General features: G+C 40.0%; 2 protein-coding genes across 2 annotated transcripts in view; one reads left to right on the top strand and one right to left on the bottom strand.

Moving 5' to 3' along the window:
- SHC3 (SHC (Src homology 2 domain containing) transforming protein 3) overlaps window positions 1-13,562 on the top strand; it is a 54,366-nt gene extending 40,804 nt beyond the window's left edge. The window contains exons 6-12 of the mRNA XM_010009453.1: window positions 194-245; window positions 4,330-4,456; window positions 5,603-5,759; window positions 6,716-6,812; window positions 7,758-7,943; window positions 10,194-10,489; window positions 13,434-13,562. Coding sequence (XP_010007755.1) covers window positions 194-245; window positions 4,330-4,456; window positions 5,603-5,759; window positions 6,716-6,812; window positions 7,758-7,943; window positions 10,194-10,489; window positions 13,434-13,562 — 1,044 coding nt within the window. The remainder of the gene's footprint in view (window positions 1-193; window positions 246-4,329; window positions 4,457-5,602; window positions 5,760-6,715; window positions 6,813-7,757; window positions 7,944-10,193; window positions 10,490-13,433) is intronic.
- Window positions 13,563-23,951: 10,389 nt separating this feature from the next.
- S1PR3 (sphingosine-1-phosphate receptor 3) lies at window positions 23,952-25,097 on the bottom strand. Its single transcript, XM_010009452.1, has one exon. The coding sequence runs from the start codon at window positions 25,095-25,097 to the stop codon at window positions 23,952-23,954; it is 1,146 nt and encodes a 381-aa protein (XP_010007754.1).
- Between the last annotated feature and the right edge of the window lie 2,642 nt (window positions 25,098-27,739).

The following is a 27,739-nucleotide window of genomic DNA, read 5'->3' as shown; positions in this document are numbered from 1 at the left end:
AGGAAAGTGGTGGGATTAGTACCAAACCCATAAGCATTTTTATGGGGTTTAAGTAGTACACAACTGAAGAGCAAAACATGTCATTTGAGGCTCTGCCCACAGGAATATGCACGCTCTGGACTGTGATCTTTTGCTATGATCACTGCAAAGATTTTTTGCATTCATTGTAGCTGTCTTCTTAATTTTTTGACAGGACACAACTGACTATGTTGCATATGTAGCTAAGGATCCTGTTAATCGGAGAGGTAAGTTAGAAATGTCTATTTGGCACCTTTTTTCCTTTGAGAAACATGAATTATTCGTGGTATAATTCGGTTGAATTTTTTTTTCCCAGGAAAAAAAATAAATGCATACCAGTAAAACAATTGCCTTTGACAGATTAATGGAAAGATTATGTAGCAAAAAAGAATAGCCACACACAAGTTGGTTCTCAAGCCTGGAACCTACAGGTCTTGCCTGTAGTTCACCTCCAAATATCACTTTGATTCTCTTCGTCTCTTAAATGCTTGCCTTAACTTGGCTGCATGAGCTTCTAGGCAACAGCTAACTCTCACCTACACCCAATCACTATGCAGGAACTAAGCAGTCCTCTGATTAAGTCCCCTGATGAGGCAGCTGAATCTGTTAGGTTTTCTTGGTACATGCCTAATTCTTCCTGGCAGAATCAGATTCTTTACGAGGTAGTGAGCTTTCAAGCCAGCTTGCTGGAGGCTGTAATCCTCTTTCTCAGTGAAGTTTTATTTAACATTGTGTTGCTCTGTGAGCGAGAAGTACAGGGACAGAAAACTTCTTGTTGAGTGTCTTCAAAGGCTAAGACCCAGTTCAGATTCTTAAAAATAAATTATGAAAAGTGCAAATTACAGTCTGAAATAATAGGTACAGAAAATATTCCTGCTTGTAATGCAGAAAGCATGACTAGGTCTTAATGTTAGATACAAAGTATCGTATAATGTACTTGAGAACCTACTTATTATTCATAAATTCATAGAGGAAAAAAAAGACTAGCTCCAAAAAAGGACTCAAGCACTGCCAACAGGATTTCTGCAGAATTCAGACACTTTCACTCCAAAGTGTGAACCCTGCAAACCCTGAGCTGCCACCTTACCATGGGCACAACTCATTCTGGACCTTCTGTATTTTGTCGCCTTAATGATTTTAGATACCTAAGAACCTGTTGTGTCTATGCGCAGAGATGTGCAGACTTGAGAGAGTTAGCTCATAAATAATACTTGCACTAAATATACTACTATGCTGAACACTAGTGAAACACCTAGAAGACATATGGTGAGTGGGAGGTAGGGTCCAGTTCTTTGTCATGCTTGTAATGCTCCAACATGTGTCCCCAGTTAGAAAGACTTTGGCATCAAACTGCAGGCTGTATGGTGCAGACCTTTCCCCTCCACCTGCTTTAGCAGTACCTTTCTGCTAAACTGGACACTGATCTAGTTGTCTGAAACACCTCAGTGGCAATACAGTGGACCACTGTCACAGGCCAGATGGTTGTACTCTAGGGTTTGGAGGAGTCCTGAGCTCTGTCTTCTGTTCCTGTGCAAGTGGATTTTATATAAAAACTGTTTCATAGACTGTGTTCCCTATATCTAAGTTGGATGTGCTTAGCCTTAGCTTCCTGTCACTGTGCCTTGTTGAGCTAGTCTATCCTAGATTGAAGAGTCATCTAAACACCTGGTATTGTCTTCCTGTGGGGTATTTAGTTCCAGTCATTTCTCAGTTTTCTTTAGGAAAAGTCTGACAGACTGAACTCTGTGTCTGTCTCCAGCTGCAGTGCATGCCCTCCATCCTTCTGATAATTTCTGTTCCTCCTTCTTTCATTTTTCTGCATTGTTTGAAAAAGGGAGATGATACCTGTTAATGTTTAGAGTAATCTAGTATTAATGTCTGCAATCTATAACAAAGGCTGCACCTTCCTACTTTTACTTGCTTTTGTCAACCTTGTTATTAGCTGGTTTCTCATAAGTCCTTTTTGCAGTAGTGAGCCACTGTTATCTCACATAAAATTCTTTCATACTTCAATCTTTAAGACTTCTGCATTACAGTTTTTCTTGGGAGTTTTCCCCAGCTGTGTGTGTACATCAGTGGTTCGCAGATCAGTGACTTCATATGTGACCAGTATTAAAACACATCGTTTTAAAAAGGTCTATTGTAGCAAGGGATCTACGTGGCCCTCTTTCACTATCACTGGTCAGTCTGTCAGTCTTTGTGTTATCTGCAAATACTTTAGAAGTGAGCCCAAATTTACTTCTGTATCTAGTGAAAATGTTACTGCTGCTATTACTGACACTAGCACTGATGCTTTCACTTCCATATTAGACTCATTTCTTCCCAAGTGTGGAAAAGCTCTCTTCATGCTTTATATTCTGGATCTAGCAAGATAGAGACTGTCTGTCTTCTGCTGTAACATTCACAAGAAATCATCTCTGTGTGAGCCAAACTTTCTCATGCTTTTACAAGAAGCACATCTCTTACCTGCTGAAAGTCCATTCACGTATCCAAGGAAACAGGTTACTCATTATGTCACCTACCAAAACTACTTAATGACTCATGCTTCATTTCAGCTCCACACAGGTTTAGCAATGAGCAATGTAGCCTCTTTAAATCCACTCTCCAGTTATAGAATACAGAAATTGTAGCTTTGGTTGGCTTAACTACTTTTGGTCCACGTTCTTGTAGGTAAGGCTGCACCTTATCTAGGGGTTGCTTGTTCACTGCCACCAGCAGTGGTGAAGAAGGAGTAAACAGCAAATACCCTACTGCTAACCAGGGATGTCTGCCTCTGTCTTTGAACACACAGAGGTCCTGTTTTTGGCTGATGAATCCACGTCCAGCATGCAGCTAAGGACATTACTGCCTTGAATCAGGCATTGCCTCGGCATGCTTAGCACAGCAGGTGTTATGAGAAGAAAGCATCGCTGGATCTGTTTAACAGGGCAGCACTGTGACTGGTGCCATCTCAGGCTGTGAGAGGTGCCTGCTGAGGGAGACCATGCATGCCCTGGTCATGCCATACTGGCATAATTGCAGGTTTCTTGGTCCTTTATTCTGGCCTCTTCAGAAGTCTGTCCAGCAAGCTGAGAAGTCATTACTAAACCTCCTTAGACTCCCTATATTGCTTCAGCTAAAATTATGTCACTCAAGTGTCATGACCAACCTTTATTTGTAGGACACTGGCAACCAAAACACTTGATTCCACTGAGCTGGACTTGACACATATACTAAAATTGAGTTTTTACCTGAAGAATTTATATTCAGGTTATTAAAGCAGTCAGGGGTGATACAAATTAGTAACTTTAAACAAGGTCCCACTGTACTGTGGCAGGACTTGGAAAAGAACCAGAGTTTCAAATTTAGTCCAGTCTGTATCCAGTAGGCCATGTACTTTTCCAGCACTGAATATAGAAAATGAACTTGCCTGGGCTTTTCTGAGTGTCATTTAGACTGTTAGCTTCCAGCTATTAAGACTCATCCACATTCCTGTAATGTTAGGTGAAATCTTTATGAGTTTGCCTGTGTATGTTGTCACATAAGATGATACCTCCAAAACACTCTCTGATTTAAAACTGGGATGGATTTGGCTGCTCAGACAGCTGATAAAGGTTTCTCCATCTCCTGTAGGAAGAGAGCTTGTGTTGCCAGCCTCCCTCCTTACTTCCTTTGTCACACTGGGTTCAGAGAGGTGGCACATGGGGGAGTGCTGGAGTTAATTGAGGTCCTGGCTCTGTGCTCCCCACTGATTCTACGGTTTGCTGGGAGCATCTCCATACAGACAAACAAGAAAAGTTACCCGCCTCTGTATTACTGGAATCAAATAAAATAAAATAAAATACTAGGAAGTATCCTAGTTATTTTTCCTCCTTCAGCTTGTAATTTGGGAAATTCTGGAAACTCAAAGGAAGTGAACAGCTTGCAAACTTGGCATGACTAGACATAAAACCGAAGTGGTAATAAAATTGAGGAAGCAAGGAAAAGCAAAGAAAGCTTTTTTTGTTGTTACTATCTACTAATATTTTTATCATTTCAACTTAAATCTTTGTTAGAATTCTTACATAATCTATTGCATTTAGGTAATATCAAGTGAAAAATTAGAGAACTGATTTGTGGTAATGCAGTTACACAACAGAGCAATTTTATGTAACCTCCAAAAGGACCCCATTGTGTGAAATACACTGTGCCAACACTGAGTTTTATTGAAATGTGCACACCATGAATAGGGCAACTATACCTGACATGTAGGTGTTTTGTCATAGGTCAGTGCAACCCACCATAACATAAACAATGATTTGCATGCACATGTGTCAAATCTTTTTCATTTAGCTTGTCATATACTGGAATGCTCTGATGGCCTGGCCCAGGATGTCATCAGCACCATAGGGCAAGCGTTCGAGCTTCGATTTAAGCAATACTTGCGATGTCCTTCTAAGATACCTACTTTCCATGATAGGTGAGTGCGATTGCAGAAGACTGCTAAAGGATCTTCTTTAGCTTTATATTTACTTAATAAAATGTGCTGTGGATGCAGTTGATGGAGACAGACAGGATTTAAACATTAAAGAAGAGATTTCTGCTGAATTAGCAAAGCAGCATTTGCTTAATGAATATGGAATGAGCACAGTCATTTTAAGACAATGGGCTAATATGGATTTCATAGTAAACTTATTGAAATGATCATGTGTTTTCTGTTGTAGTTAGTAGGCAGCGTTGGATGGCCAAGAATGGATGTTATTTGTGGCATTTCCTCATTGTTACTGTCATAGCAGCTCTATCAATTTAGATGAAGTAAGCTAGAGCTGCTGGGCTTCCAAAATGACTTGTGATGTTTCACTATTTCTGATGTTAGCCAGGATGAAGTTTTTAGGAATGTGATGTATTGTATGGAGGCTTTGACTATATTGTTCTCCAGGGGATACAAAATCTGTCTGCTTGTATATGTTTGAAAGGCTGGGATACAGCGTTCTGTTTTCTTTGGTGAGCTGTGTTTTTGATATGGATTATTATATGTTTGCTAACATTAGTACAAATTCCAGTGAGCTTGTACCCTGTGTAATCTCTTATATCAGAGTAAAATGAGTATACGGCGAATGTAAAATGCTACTATCCTGATCTGCAAGCATTCTGTACTCTTTTAATGTACCTGTGTAAATGACTGTTAAATGTAGATGGAAACCACAAATCCTACCTCTTAACTTTGTGAAATTCTTCCAGATTTATATTGGTGATAGAGCAGCCATAATTAAAGTCAAAGTTTTAGAGCTTATTCAATCAATCAAGTAACAATATTACAAATACTACTGTAAGGTTAAATAAAATTGTTTGTTAATGTAGTTTATAATCATCTTTAAAGCTAAGTAAAAACATCCTTTACTCAGTATAAAGAATTTAATTAATTTCAAAAGGTATTTAGAGTTTGTCTAAGCAGAGAAGGTCTGCTGCATGATCCATCATGGCTTCCTGACTTACAGTGGTAGCTGAATTGTCAAAATAATATGCAATAGTGATCCCCTGGCAGGCAGTCTTAATATGCTGCAAGTATCAAGCTGTAAGTGATTTGCAAGCAAGGGGCAAAATAAAGCACTTTACTTTCTTACAGGATGCAGAGTTTTGATGAGCCATGGATGGAGGAAGATAACGAGGCAACAGAACAACATGCCTATTACAACAACATCCCAAATAAAATGCCCCCTCCTGGCGGCTTCATTGACGCCAGGCTCAAAGCAAGACTTCCCAGTGCTGCAGATACAGCTCAGGTCAGTGTAGTTGCATCTCTGCTCTCGCCCTGATGGATCCCAAGTTTTTTAAAAATGTGTATTTTAAGATGGTTACATTTGGACCATTTATATAGCCCTTCACGTGTGGCCACCTTCCTTTTGAACAGGCACTGAAGATATAGGCAGTTACAAATTAGGTGGGTTCAGAACAAAAAAAAGGAGATGATTTCCTCATGGTGTTGAAAGATTACACAGGTTCAAGGAAGAGAAATCTACTGAGGGTCACTACATCTCTATGCTTCAGAGAGTATCAAATAATGCACACTAACTGGGAAGATTTGATGCAGAAGCATTTAAACAATCTAAGACAATCATTACTAATGGTTCATTATGTTAATAACTCAGCAGTGATCAATATGCAGTAGGTTTCCACCTCACATTTCACTGAGGTCAGCTTGGTTATCTCTAAAAGCATTGCTGTCGAAAGTTTGACTGTGGTATTGACGTAGCCAACTCCAAAAGGAGTTTTGAGATGCAGCACACCTCTGCTTAAATCCAGAGATGCCTTGTCTGTAGACAACATCCTCTGTTCAGTACCAGAGGGCATCCTCTGGTACCAGTCTGAGTTTTTCAGCTCATGCTTGGAGAGTGCTGGGGCATCTTCTGGTCCTAGGTGTGTTTCTGTGGAACGCTTTTCCAGGGCATAGTTTGTCAGGGCTTGTTGTGTGAAGACAAATGTATTGGAGGAGATAATGCATCATTTGGGATTGCGGGGGTTGATAAAAGCAGGGAGCAGGGAAGTTTACATGAAGGTCACCGTATCTTTCTCCTACACAAATGCATTTGTGCTATATATATTCTGACACTATGACGAGTCTGAAACGGAGAGTGGGAGTACACAGAATACATGCCAAGGAAATTGTCAGAGCCCTTCATAATTTAGCTGAGCATTTTAAAGGCAATTGAAAATTTCTTCGCACATGTGTCCATTCTAGTCTGCAGCAGGATTGGGAGGAGAGCAAACCTATTACCAGAATCGTCACTTAGGAGACAAATTCAGTGAAGACTGGCATCATGTGCCTCTTAAGCAAGGTGAGTTTTGCTAGTTTTCACTGTAATATGGCAGGAAGTCTTGGATGGGCAAAGCATGTGAAAGCCTGATGCCTCAAAGTCTGAAGTCAATGAACTGCACTTTGTGATAGATGACTCTTTTCTGAATTTTAATGTTGATGGCAGAGAAAAGCATTTGCTAATTACTTCTGGATAAATTCTTAAAGGTGCATCTTCATAAAGTCTTATCGTTTGCATAGCAGTTGCCCAAAATGGGAGTTGCCCCAAATCTTCAGCTCTCTAACTTACCATGTCTTAAAACTCCAGAGTATTTAAAGACAGGCTGCATGGTCTGTTCTGAAAATCTGACCCACTATGGTATCCAAGATGGAGTTTCCAAATGAAAAGCATAATGTAGTAGTTTTTTTAAATGTGGAGCAATGCATGTATTTGCATACAATCTCTGCTCCATGAATAACAAATAATGCGTAATGTTCTTTTTGTTGTTGTCTATGAATTTTAAGCAAGTCACATCAAAATATACATATGAAATTTCACCCTATCCACCTTTATGTTACAGCTTTACTGTGTTTCTGGGGACACTTTTCAAATGGCAGAATATGTTATCTGCTGTTAGTCTGCACAGATTTGAGGATTTAATTCCATTTCCTCCTCTCATGACCACCCAGCTGAATATCGTTTTTGAAACTGACAGTCTGTATTTACAAAAGTTTTCTTTCCTCCTAAATAATGCCTGTCCCCAAACCCTCACTGAAACTGGATACAATTGAATATCCTCATTGAAAATGGTTATAGTTCTGAATCCATTCATCAATATTTCTTTCTATTAGATCCTGCAGTTATTGACTTTACATTTCTCCAGGAAATTTTAAACCTGTGGTAATGGGGTACGATGTTACTTGGTCATTATAACAACACTGTTCTGTCAAATACAAAAAAGAAGACAAAAAATCTTTAATTTTATAGGATCTCTGGATATGCTGGAAGAGAAATCACAAGTAACCCCAACAGCAGAAATGCCAACATACATAAACACCCAGCATATAAATATAGAAGCTCTACTGGCACTTCAGGCGGATGCTGAAAGTACCTTCAGTGGAACAGCAGATGATACCAAAGTGAGCAGCCCAGGAAAGGATCTGTTTGACATGAGTAAGTTACCCTCCTATTCACTTCCTTTTCTAACAAGTGATCCAGTGTGGTTATGCACTAGTTATGTATAAGAATAATTTAAAAATTCTCCAAATTTTAGTATTATGTCGTAGAATTAGGGTGAATTCTGGAATTCAAGGTGGTTTCATATTGAACTGAGTGAAAATAAGGGTGACTGAAGATTTTAAGCTGGTTTGAATTATGTCTGAGTCGAGTTGCAGTCTATGCTATCTTTAGCATCGCAGGCAACTACTTCAGAAGAAAAATAAATCGGGAGGCTTGTCATGCAGGAAAGTGAAGGACTGCATGGCTGGAGAATTAGCATCAGTCTATCCTATGAATATGTTACTAGGAAGTCAATGCACACTACAAAAGCTTTGTGCAAGTTTTTCCCTGCTTTGAGAGGGAAATTAAAAGGCACAGTTGTCCCTTGCTCTGGATAGGCATAATGTACACATCTATACAGATCTAGCTATCTGTTCCAAATTTGAAGTCAGCTTTTCCAAAATTAGAATCATAGCCGTATCTGTAAATCTGCTTTCTAGCTTCAGCCATAATTTGATGTTGGTGCTACCAGTACACATTGTTTTCTGCCTTAAGGAGATACTTAATGGGAAATACAGGGAAAGCAGTATAATGCACAGAAAATTTTCTTTGTTTTTCTACTTTTACTGCCTCCAATCAGTTGCTGACACATGATTTATTTAATTCAGTTCACATAATTAAAAGGCAGTGAGACAAAGCAGTTGGTGCCTATATGTTATTTGTAAAATAACATACCTACGTTTCTGTTATCTCAATGTACATAAAACTGTCTTCTTGGCATGTTTTTGCTGAGATATGGCTCTATTTCCACAGCTTGGGGAGATTTTGGATTGAAAGGAAGGATGAGGAAAGAAAGTTGAGAGAGTATCTATCTGTAAATACAGATCTGAAATGAGAAAAATCTGCTGTCTGAAATCAGGGATGTTAACCTTGACTTCTAAGAGGCTGAGTCCTTAAAACATGCACATGCTTCCTTCTATTTTGTACACATCCTTTTCCTAAGAATAGGGAAAATCGTTTACTTGTCTTCCAGTCTTCATTAACCTTTACTAACCATTGGATCATTGAGGAAAAGTAGTATTAGAAAATGTATCACCTAGCCCCAAGTTAGTAGTTTGTCAAGATAAACATGTTTGGCTTAGTGCAGACTGCAATGTAGTGAAGACATAGATAAGTTGTTTGTAAGAATCAGCTGAAGTATCAGTAAGCTGTGACAGCATGGTATTTACCCTATTTCTCTGAGCTAAATTAACCTCTCTGTGGCCCCATGCAAACATGGCAATGTACATCTTGCATCTGAGCAGACTATTTAGAGCTGGTGTATTGCTCCACCATACTGCTCTGCAGACGTCCTTGCCTAAGACTAGTGGGAAAGGAACAGTATCTCTTTTTAATATGCAATAGTTGTCCAGGTGGAGGTCTGGCGAGGGGAAGAAGCTTCCAATAAGTAAGTACAGCATATAATGAAGCACTGGCTGACCTATTTACTATTTCTGTAAGACTGCTCAGATCTGTAATGACACATCTTTCTATTCTACTCTACAGAAAGTTAACACTAAGTTCAGGATATAGCTGAGGTTTAAAAGATGCTTCCCTGAGGCTGATTTCAGCTAGGTAAATCACGTTAAAGGTATTAGGCTGTGTCTTAAGTTACAAAGTCCTTTTCATAGATGGAGGCCAGGGGTAGGCTGAGTGGTAAGTTGGCTGGTTTGTTCTAGACATACCCGTGGGCTGGAGACTCAGTAATGGATAATTTCTAAATTAATATGTTGTTTCAAGAGAGACCAGATATAACGAAATTGGGTAACCATATTATGCAATTTATTTGAAATGAAACTGTCTGATGCACCTGGTAAGACAAAAAAAGAGCTCTGCCTGGTACGAGGGCATATAAATGTAACTGCTGACAATAGCCATTACCAAAATAAAATCAGTAACTTTTAAAAGCTCCTGCCAAGGTTTGCTCTGATTTTTATCAGTGTCTTTCTGTGCATAACATACATTTTTAATGTATTACACTCCTCAATCTTAACAAAATCCTCAGATCAGTAGGCCTAGCAGTACCTCTTCCCTCAGTTTTTTCCTAAGAATAAAGGTATGTGCCTGTAACAAAAATTAAATCTAGTTAAGAAGGTCTGCAATATCACCATTTTTAACATGATTTATCTCTGAATGATCTTATCCTTGTTTTATTTCCATAATTAGAACCATTTGAAGATGCCCTCAAGAACCAAACATCTGAGGCTGCATTGAGGAAATCCACCTCCACAGGATGCACCAGTCCTCTTTTATCCAGAAGAGCTGACTGGACTGTAGCTGAAGACCTGACTACAGAGCCGTGGTATCAAGGAGAGATGAGCAGGAAAGAAGCAGAACAACTATTAAAGAAATGTGGAGACTTCCTCGTGAGGAAGAGTACCACGAATCCTGGCTCCTATGTGCTGACAGGCATGCACAACGGACAAGCAAAGCATCTTCTTTTGGTGGACCCAGAAGGAACTGTAAGCACTGACTCCTTAGTAATACAGGAGGTTTCTGACAACACATTTTCTCTAAATGTGTTTAATCTTATTTACAGCTTTTTAACAACTGAACATACTACAGCCTCATATCTCTAATAGGCCATCACATCTCTAATTCTCTCCCTTGTGCCTAGCAGAAGACCCACTGCATGATTCCTACACATTGCAGGGAGCCTTAGGGACGTGATTCCCCAGCAAAGTCAAGCTTTGGTCACTGCAGTACTTAGTCAAAAGTGCAGCTAAGCCACCTATTTAGCCCTCTTGCTGAGAAGCTCCTGTTGGCTGTGCAAGTTTGGCCTGCATGCCAACATAAGCCCAGGGCTTATGTACAGGAAACTGTACTGGGAAACTGGGGTAAACATGCTCCATCTCTTTGCTGCACAGGGACACCCTTGGCTGATAAAGGGACCCTCCAGCAGCAGATGGAGATGGCAAGGGACCTCCAGTTTTCTGAGTCTGTTCTGAGGAGGCTTAGTCTTGTCTGAGAGAATGAAAGCATTGCCATGTGTTTCATTCTTGATTCCTGGTAGCTGAAAGTGGGCAACTCCTTTTCCTCTGTTAAAGGACAACTTTAGATGACAAACTCTGGAATAAATGAAAAACACTTGTAAAGGAGTTGGTCTGTTGACATGTGTTTCAGATGAGAAACCTGTGGCAGAATTATGCTGGTCCTCGAGAGTCTGTAACACTGTGGTGAGAGATGCCAGTGGTATTTGCTGTAACTACATTTGCCACATGAGGCCAGTCAAAGAATGATTTTGCACTGTTTAGGTGCCAGCCACCTAGTCCTGCCCTTTACTGGGACATCAGCCTGGGGAACTGGCCCTATGCCTCCTTTGCTAAACTTCTGCCACCGGTTTGGTGACCCCTACAACAGGCCCCCCTGGTTCTCCCTTCAGCATAAACCCACAAATAGCTGTTACAGGCTACTACAGGGAAAACACTGCTTTGTGCCATAGCAAGTGCAGGGGTGCTATGTCCCAACAGCAGCAAATCTACTCTGCTGATTGGCATGAAGTACTGTGGTGACTCCCAGGACAGCTTCCTCCTGCAGAGGACAGTGGAATGCCTCTAAGAGCAACACTAATTTGCTGACCTGCTCATTCTCTGCACCTAATCCCCTCCCTCAGCCTACTTGTGATATGCCATTATGGCCCAAATGGCTCTTAATCTCCTTGCTCAGGAGGCACAGCTTTTCCACAGCTATATTTAAGTTAGCTGCACTGCCTATATGATTTGTGGGATCCTGACACAGCTCCTGAGCAGCCCTATTTGCGACTTGCCAGAGCGGAGAATCATCACTAAAATGCCAGTGTGTGGCCAGCCACAGCAGCGTGCCAGCAGCCTGCATTTCTTCCGTGTGGCCTCAGCATGATTACTCGTAATCACACAAAGGCTACCTGAGAATTCATTTCGCACACAAATTACCCAGCAAAATGTTACAGCTCTTAAGGATGTGTTTTCAGAGCAGAGTTAACTGTTCAGTTTCTTATCCAGCTGACAAAAAATACCCCAAAAAACCCCAAACTCTAGTTCAGGTAAAGGAAGCTTAAAATGGAGGACTACAGTACTTTTTCTGGATTTAGAATTAGGGCCTGAACTCTGTTGATGGCAGAGTATATTGCTTATCATGAGAAAAATCTCAGCTGTTAAATGGTCTGAAAATGTGTTATTCTGAACACAGATAAGGAAAGTTACTGCTGTTTTAAAGACACCTTTTCATTTTGAAAATACAGCTTTGAATAATTACACAAAGTGGTGTTTCAAAGAAGAATTGGGAGAGCCTGTGGTTTTCTTCAGTGACTCAGCTACCTGCAGACTGAGCAGATAGCATAATTTGCCATCAAAGTTGTTTGTTTATATTTTTACCCTGTGACATCCTCTGCTAAGTTTCTAGCAGTTTTGCTAGAATTTAATGATGAAGACCGAAATATTTTCAAGAGAGGTGCCCACCACTGCATAAGCTGGCTTTGGAAATTTTTAACAAAAGTTGTTCTCTATTTCTGAGAAAGGTTCAAGGAAAATAGATGACATGCCTTACTTCAGAGCAGCGCTTACAGGCTTTTGCTTGTGGCAGTGTAGAGCCATCTCAATACAAAGCTTTACTGCAGCATGACATTTGCTAGAGAGCACTTCTGATCTGCAAATGGAAGCTGTATGACTAACTTGTTTTAAACAAAGGAAGGAAATGTTTTGTGAAGATGTGGTTAAATAATGAAAGATTGTTTTGTAATATAGATTAGGTTTTGGCCTGTCCTGATAATTTTGACTGTTTTATCTTGCAAAATTAGTTTCCTTTTATCATGGGTATAATAATTTGCTCAGCAGGATGCTGGTGCAGAAGGCTGGTAAATGGGGTAGAAAAATGATGTCCCCTGCCTTGAAGTGTTTCGGTTTCAAAGGCATAGGGGTGTACTGTGCAGAATGGGGCAAACCCAAGCCAAGCACACGTGGTGGCTGGATCACTTTTGGGGAAAAGAATTTTCCAGCACCTGAAGAAGAAGGAAAGCGCAAAGATGCTGAGGCACATGGAGAAGCTGGGTTCTGGCATCTCTGGAAGGAGAACTCTTTCTAATGAAAAGGTGAAAACACTTAAAGGGAGCAGGTGGTCTCTTGAAGAGGAAAATTTGATCTAAAACCCCAACTTACAGTGAAACAAAATGTTGTGCAGAAAGTTTTTGAGCAGACCTATTCAGAAAGAGTAATAGAAGTAGACTGGCCCATAGGTAGCATGCAAAATAACTGTTTGGAGAAAATGGAGGAAGAGACAAAAACTCCAGAAATGCCAAATTCCACTGATTTTGGTAGAAAAGGGATGAGTCTCTAAAATATGGTAAATTTTATTCTTAGAGAATTTTAGTATGAAGTTAAGGGGAAAAGTATTTTGGTCTTTAATTTATCTTTTTGCATCCTTTTTTTGAAGGTTCGTACAAAAGATCGTGTCTTTGACAGCATAAGTCACCTCATCAATCATCATCTTGAGAATAATTTGCCAATAGTTTCTTCTGGGAGTGAACTCTGCCTGCAGCAGCCTGCTGAGAGGAAGTACTGACTCCAGATAACTATTTTAGTTTTTGTAATTTGTAAGCTATAACTGGTAGAAATTATGGATCTGAAAAAAAAAAGTACATTAAAAAAATTACGGATATTCACATATATTTCACCAGTATGTTTTCTTTAGGTTTAAGAAGCCCCATTTCCAGTGGTACACTTGAAAATTCTCAATGCTTTATGTAGACATGAAGTCACAGCAGAAGGCTTTCTTAAAAAGGAATTTAAATGAAATGTTCAGATTCTCTAATGTGAATATTGATAGTGTATATATACGCATTATATATATAAATACGATATATATTTATATTTTTCAAGTCAGTCTGTTGATGGTATAGAACTATCTTCTGTGCCATGTGTTTTTACCAGAAGAAAAATTCCAATTGTAATTGTTCAGATAAAAATGGAATTCATCAGTCTCAATTTCTTGAGAAATAAATATTGGGAATCTTATTTCTGCTTTTACCTAAGAAGCACAACTATGGGGATCACAGGTGGATTATGCTGGTTAACCATGGAAGGAGTCTGAATTTAGCAATTAGTATTCCAACTCAGAAATTTAGCATAAAATGATTTTTAAAAGCATTATTCAGTGTCATTGATATCAAAATAATTTTATCTTTCTGATGTCAAGTTTGAATTCTTATATGATGCTACTCCAAACATTTGTATCTTGCTTTAACGATTTTGTGTGACCTCTCTGTGTATAAAGGGTGTGCACTTGATTTTTCTAAGGATAATATAACAATATTCAGTAACTTTAATTTATTAATTTGAGTGCTAATGCTATTTATAAGTAGTTCTCTGCTTATAGTGAAGATCTAGGTGTCCTTGACTACCAGTCTCCAATGAGATGTTATATACCGATTAGGCAAGTTCAAATAACTTGTGTTTAATAGGTTTAATACAACACATAACATGGTTGTTCAGAGACATAACTGAAAAATCTTTTCTTCTTATAAACAGTGAAAACTATCATGACTCAGTGGACATTTGCATTTACCTTCCAAAGCCTTTACTTTGGCCTTCAGCAAGTGATAGGTATTGCAAATATAATGCTTTTCTGTAAATATCAAGTCGGAAATACACATGTACTAAAGATGCATTTCTAGCAGAAATGTCCTTGGCTTTTGGTACTGAGAAAGGTTTTTAAAAAGATTTGTACTATTCAAATGAAAGTTATTTTCCTATTTACAAAGCTTATTGAAAGCCAAATTCAATAGACATAGTTCCTCTAAAGGCAAAGTTTGTGCCAGAATGAGGATTTAGCCTTCAGTGTTCCAAGGTTGTCTCTAGAACCAGTATCTCAAATCAGATTTTCAGACCTGATTCATAAAGGCTGTGACTCAGCAGGGTAAGTCTGGGTTAAGCATCTGCCTACCCTGAAGTAGTCAATACTTGAATCTACTTCAAATTAGATTTGGTTTTCAGAATTTGCTAAGTTAAAAATTTTGTCAGACTACAAGCGAACTGACTAAACGATTCATTCAGGTAGGATCACCTTATTAAAATTCTGAAATATTTTGCCTATGTCTTCTGTTTTGAAATATAGTGAAGATGCAACTTGGGAAGTTTGGTTTTGCTTGATCTCAAGAACAAAAATGACTGAGGCACCTAAGACGAATCATATGAGCAGTGAATAAAAATACACTCTTTTATTCAAGACAAATACAATTTTTTATTCAAGACATTCAGAAGCCAAACTATAACATTAGTGAAAAAAACGCTTGTGATGATTAATTTTATTGTGAATACTAATTAGTTGTTATTTCTAGACCTGTGTGGGAGCTGAGAGCAAAGGAAAGAAATTAAATGCTGCATTGCAACCCAAATTAGTATGGCGCTGAGGTTAGTGGAATTCTTAACATTTGGGTTGTCCTTTACCAGGTTGGAAATTTCAAGGGAACATAAGGAGATCTTATACCCCAAAGCACTATTCATCAAAACTACTTTATTTAAGAGCATCTGTGTCTCACCAAATCCAGCTTAAACTATATCAGTTGCCACCTTTTTTGTCATGTACAATAATTGTCATATCATGCTCCCATCTCCCTATAGCCATGTCCTGGAAAATGTTTAGTGTGATATCACTAACTATAGGAGAAGGCCTCTTTTTTACTTTGAATGTTGTATATCACTTCAGTAAGAACCGGGTGCCAAACCCCCTTAGGTGCCTTCAAAAATCCCACCTGCTGCCTATGTCAGTTTTAGATTCCTAAATACCCTGTCAGCGTATGCCTGGAAAAACGTGACAAGATATAGGTGCATGAATGAAGGCACTAAACATACACAGAAATAAGAATCTAATTTTTTTTACCATCTTTAATAACTTAGCAGCCACCTAGCTGCATGTTTTGGAAATCAAAGCAGGTGGCAGGGAGACAGAAAGTGAAACAGCTTGACAGAAATATTTAATTCCCCAGACTACATTTCACAAACTCTGCCTCCAGGAAAATGTGGCTGTTTTAAGCTGCTCTGTCAGCACAGCTGATTTGCCCAGCTCGCCGTGCCCACTGATGATGCAGATGTTACCCGTAGCTTAATCACATGAAGTTTGGCCCTAGGTAACAGTAGCACCTTTGGGCTGCGACAGTGCCCTTACTGCTGCAATGGGCCAGCAGACCCTGTCTGGCCAGGTGTGATGAACCAGAGGCTTTTCTAAGTGACTGAGAACCAAATGATCTCAAAGCTGCCAAGGAAGGAGGGGCATGTGGGCCAATCAATGCTCCTTTTGTGGATCCTGCCATTGCTTTTTGTCACTGTTGCTCTGGTAGGTTTGGCTTTCCCCTGCATGAAAATGGTGTGAAAACTGCATAGCCATTTGGATAGCAGTTCCAAACCTGTTCTTGTTAGAGCTCAACAAGAGCTAATTGAACTTGCTAGAGAGGCAGGGCTCATTTCTATGAGGAGCCAATACTGTTAGCAATTTAAGAGATGTAGAAGTTATAAGATGGGCTCAAATGCTGTGCAGTTGGCTGAAGACCAGACTGCAGGCAGCATAATAATTTGAGCCTTTTAATGTTTACCTTTGGTTTTGAGTCCCCCCACCTTTTGTTTTTACTCTTTTTTATGCAATCCTAAGGGCTGGACACTTGCTAGCGATAATTCAGTACTGTGACTTCAAGAAGGGGGATTTTACTTGAATGAACAAATTTACTAGAGGCAATAAAAATCACTGAGTTTAGACAATATTATGGTATCCTTTGATTTTTCCCAGGGGAGAGCTAAACAGTCAGAACTGAAACTCTATAAATATCCTGCAAGACTGACTACATTGATTTTGAGTATTATCTGATTATCAGTTTTGATTCCAGCTGTGTTGCACCTATGTGAGTTCTGGGCACTGAAAACATGTTCGATTCCTTCAAACAAAGAACTTTCAGAAGTGAACCAAATGCTTCTGATTTATTTTATTGTAGATCTAGAATGACTACTAGGATAATAAAAATTTCCAGTGTGTCTGGCAGTGATAGACTGGATATTGAGGTACAGTTGTGTTCCCAAACTTTCAGTTACTTCAGATGCTTCAGAAGCACTGAAACCTCAAAGGTAGGAAATGTGATTTGAAAACTGAATTATCTTCTGACTGCAATGGGAGTTTGCTCAGAGTGAGGACTCCCCAGGTTTCCTTCCTTAATGCAAGAAAAGGACGTTCAAGTTGGCCATGCCTGGGTGGAGACAATAGGAGGAGACAGAATTTCCATGGCTTACTGCCTGCCTCCTTGCCCAGGGCTTTGCATACACAGTGAGGATGGAAGGTTATACAGTAGCTTCCCCCCACATCCTACAGGGTTCACAAAGGGAGATAACACTTGTTCTGCCAGAAACCTCTGCCACACATGTTCAGTAAAAGGTTGAACAAAGAACATAGTCTTGGGACCAGGGTTTGAGTGCAAAACGCACACTGTCACCAGAAGAAAATACTTACTAACAGTGTGGCAAATGTCACCTGCCAGCACTAGATTTTTTATATCCTGGTTCATTCTTTCTATGCTCTGTGGAAGAGTATGCTCACATTTATCATCGTGGTCCCCAGGCGTCATGGTGTGCAGTAAGATGTGGAGAATTTAAAAAAATGTATATCACAGTGTGATTGCTGCTGGCACATCAAGTGCCAGATGCCAGCTACAATGTATTCATAATAGAATTGATGCATATTTAGTAAGTAGCAAATGCTCCATTTGAAAACTTAAGAGTTTTGCAGCCTCTGGGAAATTTGCAGCTGTAAAGGGGAAATTTGGAACTCGTGAATGTTCTAACAAAAGTTTACGAATCCTGTTTTCAAGCCTTTGTTCTTAGCATCCAGTGTCTATCTGAAGTAACTGGTAGAACCAAGCATTTATATTAAATAAACCATATTTGCATAAACAAAGTCTAAGCTGAAGTAACAGACACACTTCCCTTTTTATCTTTCAGACATTTTCAAAATATGTCTGCATAAAATCCAAATTCAAGTTTACCTTAGTCTACTGTCAAAAAGAGGTTGATTTGCATGGTTTTGTTGCTCGAACCTAGGGTTGCACTCTCCACAAATCTATGGTTGCTCAAAGCTGTCAGGAGATGGGGAAATTCAGCTGTACTTTACTAACTCACACACAGTCTCTGTGGACCTTGCTCACACCTGCATTGAATGCAGCTGGAATGAGGGCAGGCCTGTGGAAAAGAAAACATGGACATACAATTTGCCAGCAGTTATCAGAGGCTTGGATAGGGAATGGAAAGCTGTCTTGGTAGAGAAAACCCCAGGGATAAGAAATGTGAAGCCTGGAAACACAAGCCAATAGGCATATAAGCCACTAATAGGAACTGCAAAATACCTAGGCAACTGCAAAATACCTAGGCAATGACTACCACACATCTCTTTTTGGAACACCTAACGTTCGTAAGACCTGATCTGTTTTTCTGTGTACTCCAACGTAAGCATCCTGTATGGCTTCCACTGAGAAAAAAGTGGGGCATTTTTTTTTGTCTCGGTAAGGGGGCTAAGATTTCAGAGCTGTACACTTCTAGCAAAAGTACCATATAAAGAGTGTTTAAACCTTTTTTGACAACAGAACAGGCCATGGAAACCAAAAGGAAAGAAGAAAAAAGCTAAAGCTGGGTGACTCATTCTGCTATCCCACTTTGTGGGAGACAGCATGGATGACTCAGAAAAGGAAGGTAGCCTCAGATTTGAGATCAAGATGCAGATCCACGTTTTATGTAACTATCATGAAGGTAAAATAACATACAGGTCAAATGACAACTTTTTCCAGCACTCCTCCTTTACTTTTCCAACGAGGCAAAACCCACCGAACACACCTGGGCATATATTAATGCAAAATAAGTGAAATTTTATTAAGCAAAGAATGTAAAGATTATAATTGGTATATATTTGTGTCCTTTGTGGCTGAATTGGTGTGATAATTGCTTCTCAGTAAAGTCTTGCAGAGTTAAACCTCAAAAGAAGCCAGAGTTTTCTCCTTTTGAGGTAAATGTTTTTCTTTGCATTGTGTGGGCAGCAACAACAAAACAAAAAAAGTGGCTATTTTGCTGTGAAAGGGAGTTTGACTGTACATTTTTTATTTATTAATATTTGTTACTTTTAGAAACATTTTTAACTGAGAATTGCAGAAAAAATAATGTATGTGGAAATATTGTGATCGTTTATATTCCCAACCACTTTTGTGAATCTCAAGTTCTTGCCTGTCTGCTGATTGTAGTATTCTGGCTATAGAGGCAAATTCTGTCTCTAAGGAAGTCCTTGAGCAACAGAATTTTGAACGTAAGTGTTATACAACTGTTTTCTGATTATTCAGTTTGTATATGATTAACCAAAGTAATAAAATAATGAGCACTACCGTCAGAATGAAATGCATGCGAAGTGAGCTTGAGTCTTTTCTCCTACGCCCGTTTTTTTTGTGGTTTGTTTGCTGCTGGGGTTTTGGGGGGTTTGTGTGTTTTGGGTTTTAGTTTACCTGAAGTGATGCCCATTTTGTAGCAGAATAAATGACATTCTACAAAGTTTACCTGGAAATTGAATATTAATACGTCAGTGAAATGCTTGTCTCAGTAGAAATGGGGATAAAAGTTGTCCAAGGACCAGCAAATGAGGAGTTTGAACTCTGTTAAACTTACTTTACACCAGAGGATCTCTACTTACTTTGGCAGAAGAAACACCGATTTCCTCGAGTTCATTTTCAACAAGTACCATTTTCATGATGCAAGTAATTGCTCATACAGTCCCTCTTTCTGGGCCAGATGATGCCATCTCCTGAAAAGGTAGGTTTCCTGCTTGGCACACTGAATAGCTGAGGGTAGCCAAGGGTAGCTCACTCCATGGTCTTCCCATGGAGAGTAAATACAAGCACAAAGTCCATGCAAAAGCAGTGGATTGTGGAGGGGAGAAGGACTCCATGTCAGAAGGGAGCTTAGCTGGTCTGTTCCCAAAATCGCCCTCCCCCACCTCCTGAGTGCCAACTTGTAGAAGCCCTTCCCTCTTACCTGCTTGGAGAAAAGCTGAGCCTGGGGTTGCCCTGGGAAGTTACATTGCTCTTGCAGAGAATAAACGCAGGTCCGAAGGCAGGATGGGCACCAGGACACCTCTGCATGCCTCTGCATGGTGTCTCCATGCCACCGCAGGTACAGGGAGGCCTGTCGTGGTTTAAGCCCAGCCGGTAACTCAGAACCATACGGCCACTCACTCACTGCCCCTCACTCCTGGAGGGATCGGCCTCAGAGCTGCTGCAAGCATCACAGCTAAAGGTGGCCAAGTAGAAACCGCTGGTCAGTGCTGCTGTGCCTGCCTGCCACGAGAAGGCAATGTCCCCAGGCACAAGGGTGGCCACGGGGTCCACAGCTCCCCTCAAGGGTCCGAGCTGTCCCCTTGGTTGTGTTGGTGGCACTACCCAGAGCGGATGCCAGCACATCTCATGACACCCCAAACACAGCCTCTCCTTGTAAAATGTGCCTTCCCAAGGGAGCCACTGTGAGCGGTGCTGCCAGAGCAGACAGTCCTTGGAGCAGGTGAGCCCAGGGACCGAGTCCACTCCCAGAAAAGCAGGGCAAACCCTTCCTCTGGCCCAGGGACAGTGGAGGCAGAACCTGCCACCTTCAGCTGCACGGCATTCCACAGGCACAACACCCAGTGTGACCGTGCACGTTATCCACAGAAGGCCTAAGCCTTCTTTAAAGTTCTTTGAAAAATGACTGCTACACAACTTTGGTTTAAAGGTTTAAGATTTAATTAAAATTTTCAAAATGTTTGTGGTACCTAATGAGTTGAAAACGCTCTGCAAGACTGTTGGCAATAAAAGACTGTTGGAAAGACTCTTGTGAAAGCTTTTTTTTTCCTCAAGTGCTTTGATTTGCATTTCTTTCGTAATCCAGAATCTAAATAAATATTGCAATTCATGAAATAATATGAATAAAATACCTCCTTTTTAACTTTTGCTCCGCATAAAACCAATGGCGAAAGGGAGACCTGAGTGAGTTCTTTGCATGCTCACATCAGCCTAGATGATAAAAAGCTTAGATTCTAGGATGTATTTTGAAGAATTTTCTAATATTTTAGGGTGAAATAAGCTATTATCCATCTTTTACAGCTTCAAGGATAGGATATCTTCCTGGTTGTTTATGGCCCACTGCTGCTGAGCCCTTGACTTCATCCTGCTTTAAAATTTTGCTCAGAAATCTTCCAGGATCGGTGCCTTACTTAACAGTCTTAAGTGGGTACATCCCACTGTGACATATATCCATAACAGTCTTTTTCTCTTTAGTCCTAAATACTTGGTAAATTATACTATCAGTGTTACATGTGAACGTATGAATCTTAGAAGCCTGCTTCAAGTACAGCAGGGTAGTGAACTAATAAAGTATCCCCACAGCTCCAGAATAAGAGAAGGAAATCAAAACAGAGTGAAAGGTTTTTGCACTGACATGCAATCGCATGACCTCCAACAGTGGAGTGGCTTGCATTACTTGTACCTTGCATCAACTCTGACAATAGCTAAGGCTGGACTCCCGACGTTAACACTAACTTTTATGTGCATGTTTTTGGACTTTGACTTTAAGATTTCTTTTTTTTTCACCTAAGTAGTGAGAATTGTGTGACATCCTTGACATGAGAGTTGATTTGTGGTCAGCCACAATGTTTTCTCAAACCGCTGTGCTGCTAAGGCCTTTCTGCTCTACAATAGCAAGGAATGCTGCCATGTGCCACCAGCTCGTGCACTAACACTTAGAAGTATACAAGTATTTTAGCTGCAGTTTTCAAAGACACAAGTTCAGAGGAGAACTTCAACACTGAAAATACAGACAAGTAACACTATAAGATCTAAAAACCTAAGCAAGCCAGGGCAATGCAATGTCAGCTCTATTTCTGAAAGCTACAGAGATGCTGACCCAGCCCTGTATCTGCAGTTCACACAGTTATATCATGCTTGGCTTAGCTTTTTCTTAAGTGCACTGCTTTTCAACATTTTTAGTAGAAATTATGTCATATTTAATACTCATTTTCACAGTTATTTCATTCAAATACATTTTTTCTTTGTTCTTACACCTAACAGCATAAAACATTTACAAGCAAACTGTTAACTTGTAAAAGATAATCACAATGCAAACCTCTAAATTTAATTTCATTCTTTAAAATGAAAGGCTTTTGCTACACACATTATACATTGTACATACTTGGAAAGACTAATGCTGCTGCTTTAAATGATTAAGACCGGAGTAAATCTAAGGGTGAGCTCTTCCAAGCTGTGCAGGCTGTGTATTAAAAAGCCTCAACTACTTCTTACTGTGCATATGGCAAGGTGTGGTTTGAGACATTAAACACAAATCCTTGAAAGAGCCCAATAAAGTTAGATGCTTACATTCTTACTAAAAGACAATGGGAACCAGTCTCAGAACTTCCCGTCAACGTCTACTGAAGCCTCCAGCCATAAAGTATTGTTGATGGAAGTACCATGGGCCACTTTCATGGTGACTTGAAACAAGATGTTTATGAAGTATTAACAGCTCTAGGTCCCAGGAAAACCCTTTGATGCTGAATACCATCCTGTACTGAGGCTGGTAAGGCACTGATGAACCACAAAGTTGTATTCATACAGGTTTCTCTGGAACAGCCTCTCAAAAGAGTAAGTCTGGGGCTCCCGGCCTTCAAACTACACAGGCTTTCTTTCCAGATCCAAGGCAGGGTCAGGTATAAAGGGATATATGCCCTTCAGCATGATCCTCTTGTACCGCATCTTCACTCTTGTATTTGCAAAAGTGCCTGAGACAGTAGAAGTGCAGGGTCCCACTGCGAGAAAATGGGATCTTGTCCCACTGCCTGAAATTCTTTCCAAGGAGAATTTCCAATGCATTCCCATGCTGTGGTAGTGCCTGGAGAGAGAAGAAGGAACTCCACAGGGACCCGTTGTGGTTCACTGTTTTCTGAAATGATACGTCTCTGTTTCATAACTGAAGAATCTCAGCTCAGGTAGTGCATTCACAATGTACGCAGGTTTACATAGGTTTGCCATACATTTTTAAATACATTGGAAATAGTAAGTAAAAATATATGCATTGAAACAGTACATACACTTGATACACATGTATAGTCACATTTTAACTACTTTAAATAGTGAACGTATATAGCCTCTCTCCATGGTTATTTACTACTGCTTGTTTAAAATACGTTGTGAAATGCCACAGTGACAACTGTTACGTTGTCTTTCACTAAACATGAAAAGTCTGAATAACAGTGAAAAAAATAAAAATACTGCATTGATATGACATATTAAAGTTCCTGTCAGTTAAAAGCTACTACTTCATTTCAAATATCCCCATTGAAACACATCTATTTGTATAATTTGTCACTTTACACTGTATACTGCAATACAACGTTTAGCATAGCGTAAACTTTTACCAAACGATGACTTTTTAGTAAGGAATTGTACAAATATACAGCTATTTATGCCACATACATATAAGGCCATTAACATAACAGCAAGATACATATAAAGAACTATAATCACCAACACACATAATGAGCTTCTCTCCCAGTCAGCAATCATTTTCCAATCATCATCAGTGTTTAGCGTAACGCTTAAGTTTCTAACAGGTTTTGTTGATGTCTTGCAAGATCAGGCTGTGCCAAATGCAGCCTTATCATGCAATGCCATCACGATGCATAGTATCATTAGATGTACATGGACTCTGTCCTGGCTGTTTGGTAGAGTGAAAGGGTTTTTCTGAATTGGGTGTGTTACTGAACGAACACCCAAAGCAAATGATTATTGATAAATACGTTCTCAAAGTTAAATAAATGGTTAGTGTTCTCCCCTGTGACTTAAGTGCATGAGTACTTAAACTACACTTGTAGTTCAAATCTAAAAGCCACAGAAAGGTACTTGTCTCAAGCAGTCCTTTACTTACAGATGTTTCCATTGTGAAATGAAGATTCATTTTTCTCAGCGATACACGAGGGAATTTTCTTTGGTGGGAAATCCTCCTTTGGCTTCTGGGCATTGCTGCTGCTGGATTTACTTCGACTGTGATCTGGCATGGGCTGAACAGGCAAAGACCTGGACACCTTGGATTTCACCAGGCAGCCGCAAACAAGGCGAAAGAAAGCCCGACGCATTTCCTTACTGGCCAGAGTGTAGATGATGGGGTTCATTGCAGAATTGATAACCGCCAAAGCAATAAACCAGTTGGCTTTGTACAAGATAGAGCACTCCCTGACTCTGCAGGCCACATCGACGAGGAAAAGGATGAACAGCGGAGACCAACAAGCAATGAAAACACTGACAACAATCACGACAGTCCTAAGGAGTGCCATGGACCGCTCAGAGTTATTGTGGTTAGTGACATTACGACTGCTGGACTTTACCAGGATGTAGATACGGGCATAAAGGATGACAATGGCAACCAAAATGGCTATGAAGATACTAATGCAGAACACAACATATTTCTTGGAGTACAGAGGCAAAATTGTTGAGCAATCTGGTAAGTTGTTTATACAGTTCCAGCCCAGGATGGGTAAAGCACCCAAGGAAATTGAAATAAGCCAGCAGGTACCAATGAGAAGGAACACTCTGTATTTCTTATTCGCATCGTAAGGCCTCATTTTAATCATGGTCAAATGGCGCTCAATAGCTATTGCTAGAAGGCTGAAAGTGGAGGCTCCCAGGGCAACAAACATGCTGCCCTCTCTAATGAACCAGATTGTGGAGGACAAGCTCAGAGTTTTCTTCCCAGACATAAGAATGTTTACTTTGTAAACAACTCCAGCTAGAAGATCGCAGAGAGCTAGATTGCCAATAAAAAAATACATGCGGTTGTGAAATTTATTGTTTTTCCATATGGCAATCAACACCATCAAGTTTTCCAGGACTATGAAACTACACAGGATCAGAAATGCGACAGTGGGCAGGTCTACGTTATCCGTTGCCTTTTCCCTTAAAATAAGCTTTCCTGTGTAATTATAATGCAGTACAATCAGAGAGTCCATCTCTTCATTTCCTTGAGGGCTGACAAGAGCATCAGCTGGCTCGGTAACTGCTGCCATCATTTGTTTGACCATACTGGACTTCTCTTCTTTAGTATCACGAGAATTCAGTTTCGGTAACTTTCCACAAGAGGGAGATCAAGACACGTTCCTCCAAGCACTCCTCTGGGCAGGCGGTGTGGATCCCCAGCTCCAGCCACCTTCGCATATTAATCTGGGAGACTGGCTCCCAAACCAGGCTCTGAAAATAAAATCAAAAGATGCAACATAAATCTCATTGTCCTTCCATGTCACCTATGCGGGTGCTCGAGCTGCAACATACACCCAGGAGCCAGAAGGGATGCTGGCAATGATGGGACAGCAAGGTCTAGCAAAGCTGCATGCTTATCATGGTAGCTGTCGGTAAGCTGTCTGCCACACTCTGCACAGATGCAGCTCTGTTGCAGGAATGAGAGGGCGATGTGGAGAACTGCTCATAGGTGTTTTCCCCTACAAAATTTCCATGCTGAAAAAATGCAGAGGAGTGGTGAGAAGGATTAGCAAACAGTTCCAGCAAGCCCCAGCATGCACAGCAACCAGCTCACTCCTTCTCAAGAGGACCTAACCGTACGTGGTGCTACCAAAAGCACCAGGGCAAACTCACTGCTTTCTAAGCTTGTCCTTGTTCCCCATGCAGACCTAAGGTAGCAAAGACCCTGAGAATGTTGGTGTCAAGTCTTGAGGCCACTGTGCATGGTACCAACGCCTAAAATAACTTCTCACTGCTAATGGTGCAAAATTATGCTATTTTTGATTAAGGAGATTCTCTGAAGGCCAGTCATCGTAAAATCAATCCTACTTCCCATTCAAATTAGCTGGACTTCTGCTACCCCTTTTAAAATAAACATAGCAAGTCACATCTTCATAAGTATTACTTTTCTTTATTGTGGTTCACTTTTTTTTTTCCTCCTTTTTCTTTGCATGCCTATACAAGACATATGTTTAATGTTGGGGTTTTTTTAATAAAAAAGAGTTATATCAACTTGAATTGTCCTTCTCAATTTACTTCTGCTTTTCTTTAAGTTATGACTTAGACTGACTGCAGTGTTTTCCTGTGGACTTTGATAAGGCTGCATTTTCGCAGCAGATGCTCCTGGTTGTCTTTTTCCCATTGCCATATATAAATACCAGAAGAGACCTGCACAGCTTTGTTAAAGTATCAGATGATGTCAGAAGAACTCACTGTTTTACCAGAAATGTTAGTTTAATTGCTGCATATTTCAATGAGAATCAGTGCTCATGCGCCAGTGCATGTACTAAGGTTGAACAGATGGCCAATTTTTCAGGTTGGTAACCAAACCAGGGTAAGAATCAGGATGAGGTGAGAGCTGGTTCAATGTGAACCAGATCTGTAAAGATTTATTTATTTTTTTCTTTATATGGGAAAGGTAAGAAAACTAGAAGTTGTGCTGGATGGCAGAACACCTTCCACTGGCCCAAAATTAAGTATCTAAGTTTAGGGAACTTTTTAGGAGCTAGAGCTCCTGACCTCACCTTTTTTTTACTCAAGGGTCATGAGAATTTCCCAAAAAAGGAGTTGGAACCAGATGATCTTTAAGGTCCCTTCCAACCTAAACCATTCTATGATCCTATAATACTATATAGAAGTTTCTTAAGATCACAAAACCATGTTCTCCTCCAGCACTCAGTTTTGGGCACTTGAAAGTGGGAGATGAATTTCTAAGTGCCTTCTGGAAGAAGGGAGGAGCAAACCATGTCCCAGATGAATGTAAACAGATTGAAAGGATGACCCACACTCATTCTCAAGTTTTCTTACTCTCCCTTTTCCTGGGTTGTCTCCATCAGAAAAGAAGTAATCTGACAAAAGCCTACAGTGAATTGACTTGAATTTTTTAGTGCATGCAGGATGTTTTGTAATTATTTTCTGAGAAAATAATTTACCATTTACCCATTATTACAATTTTCATCATCATTATAATTATTATTTTCCCATTCTAGCTCTTAGGTGCAAATCACTCTGCTGAACAGACCCACCGGAAAAGACATATTACCCAAGAAACACAGCTGTTGCTTTGTGTCCTCAGTGTTTTTTACTCTGAAGATGACAGCAATCACCTCATTAATTTCCCATGAGCAGAACTGGGCCCTTGAGTTTTGGACCTCTTTTCTGAAGCGTGGTAACAGTGAAGCTATTCAGCAGAATGGCTTCACCTCAGCTAAGGTTCAATCTAATTACAATTCAGTTATAATATGCACACTGTTATCACATAAACTATCACTGTCTTTCATTGTATTGGCTTATAACAAAATGCCACTGTATCCAGATGAATCGCAAGTGCTTTCCACTGTAAAATAAACAATTACATTTGACTAGAAAAGTATTCGTTAACGATAGTTCAACTAGCAATACTGAGCAGACTGGCTGATGGCTGCCTGACAGAATTACATTCAATCATATTCGTATCATTTAAGAGGACCAAATGCAACAAAATAAAAGTTTCTGTAAGCGTTTTCCAAAGCAGAGTTACCATAATGGTCTACCAAAGCATAAATACATTTCTTTCTGTGAAGAAAACTATATGCCAGACTTAGGTCTTTATCAGCCACAACTCAGCAGCTGTAAACTGTCATGACTCCACTAAAGATAATGGTGGTATACCAGTTCCCCTGGCTGAAGGCAAGGCCTATGCACTCAGTCAGCAGAA

This window comes from Nestor notabilis, unplaced genomic scaffold (genome assembly GCF_000696875.1).
Source record: "Nestor notabilis isolate BGI_N333 unplaced genomic scaffold, ASM69687v1 scaffold10392, whole genome shotgun sequence".
In the NCBI taxonomy this organism is placed as follows: Eukaryota; Metazoa; Chordata; class Aves; order Psittaciformes; family Psittacidae; genus Nestor; species Nestor notabilis.
This window is presented reverse-complemented; position numbering and strand designations above follow the sequence as displayed.

Excerpts from the sequence above, each read along its gene's own strand:
- S1PR3 (XM_010009452.1), bottom strand. The coding sequence starts at position 25,097 with ATGATGGCAGCAGTTACCGAGCCAGCTGATGCTCTTGTCAGCCCTCAA.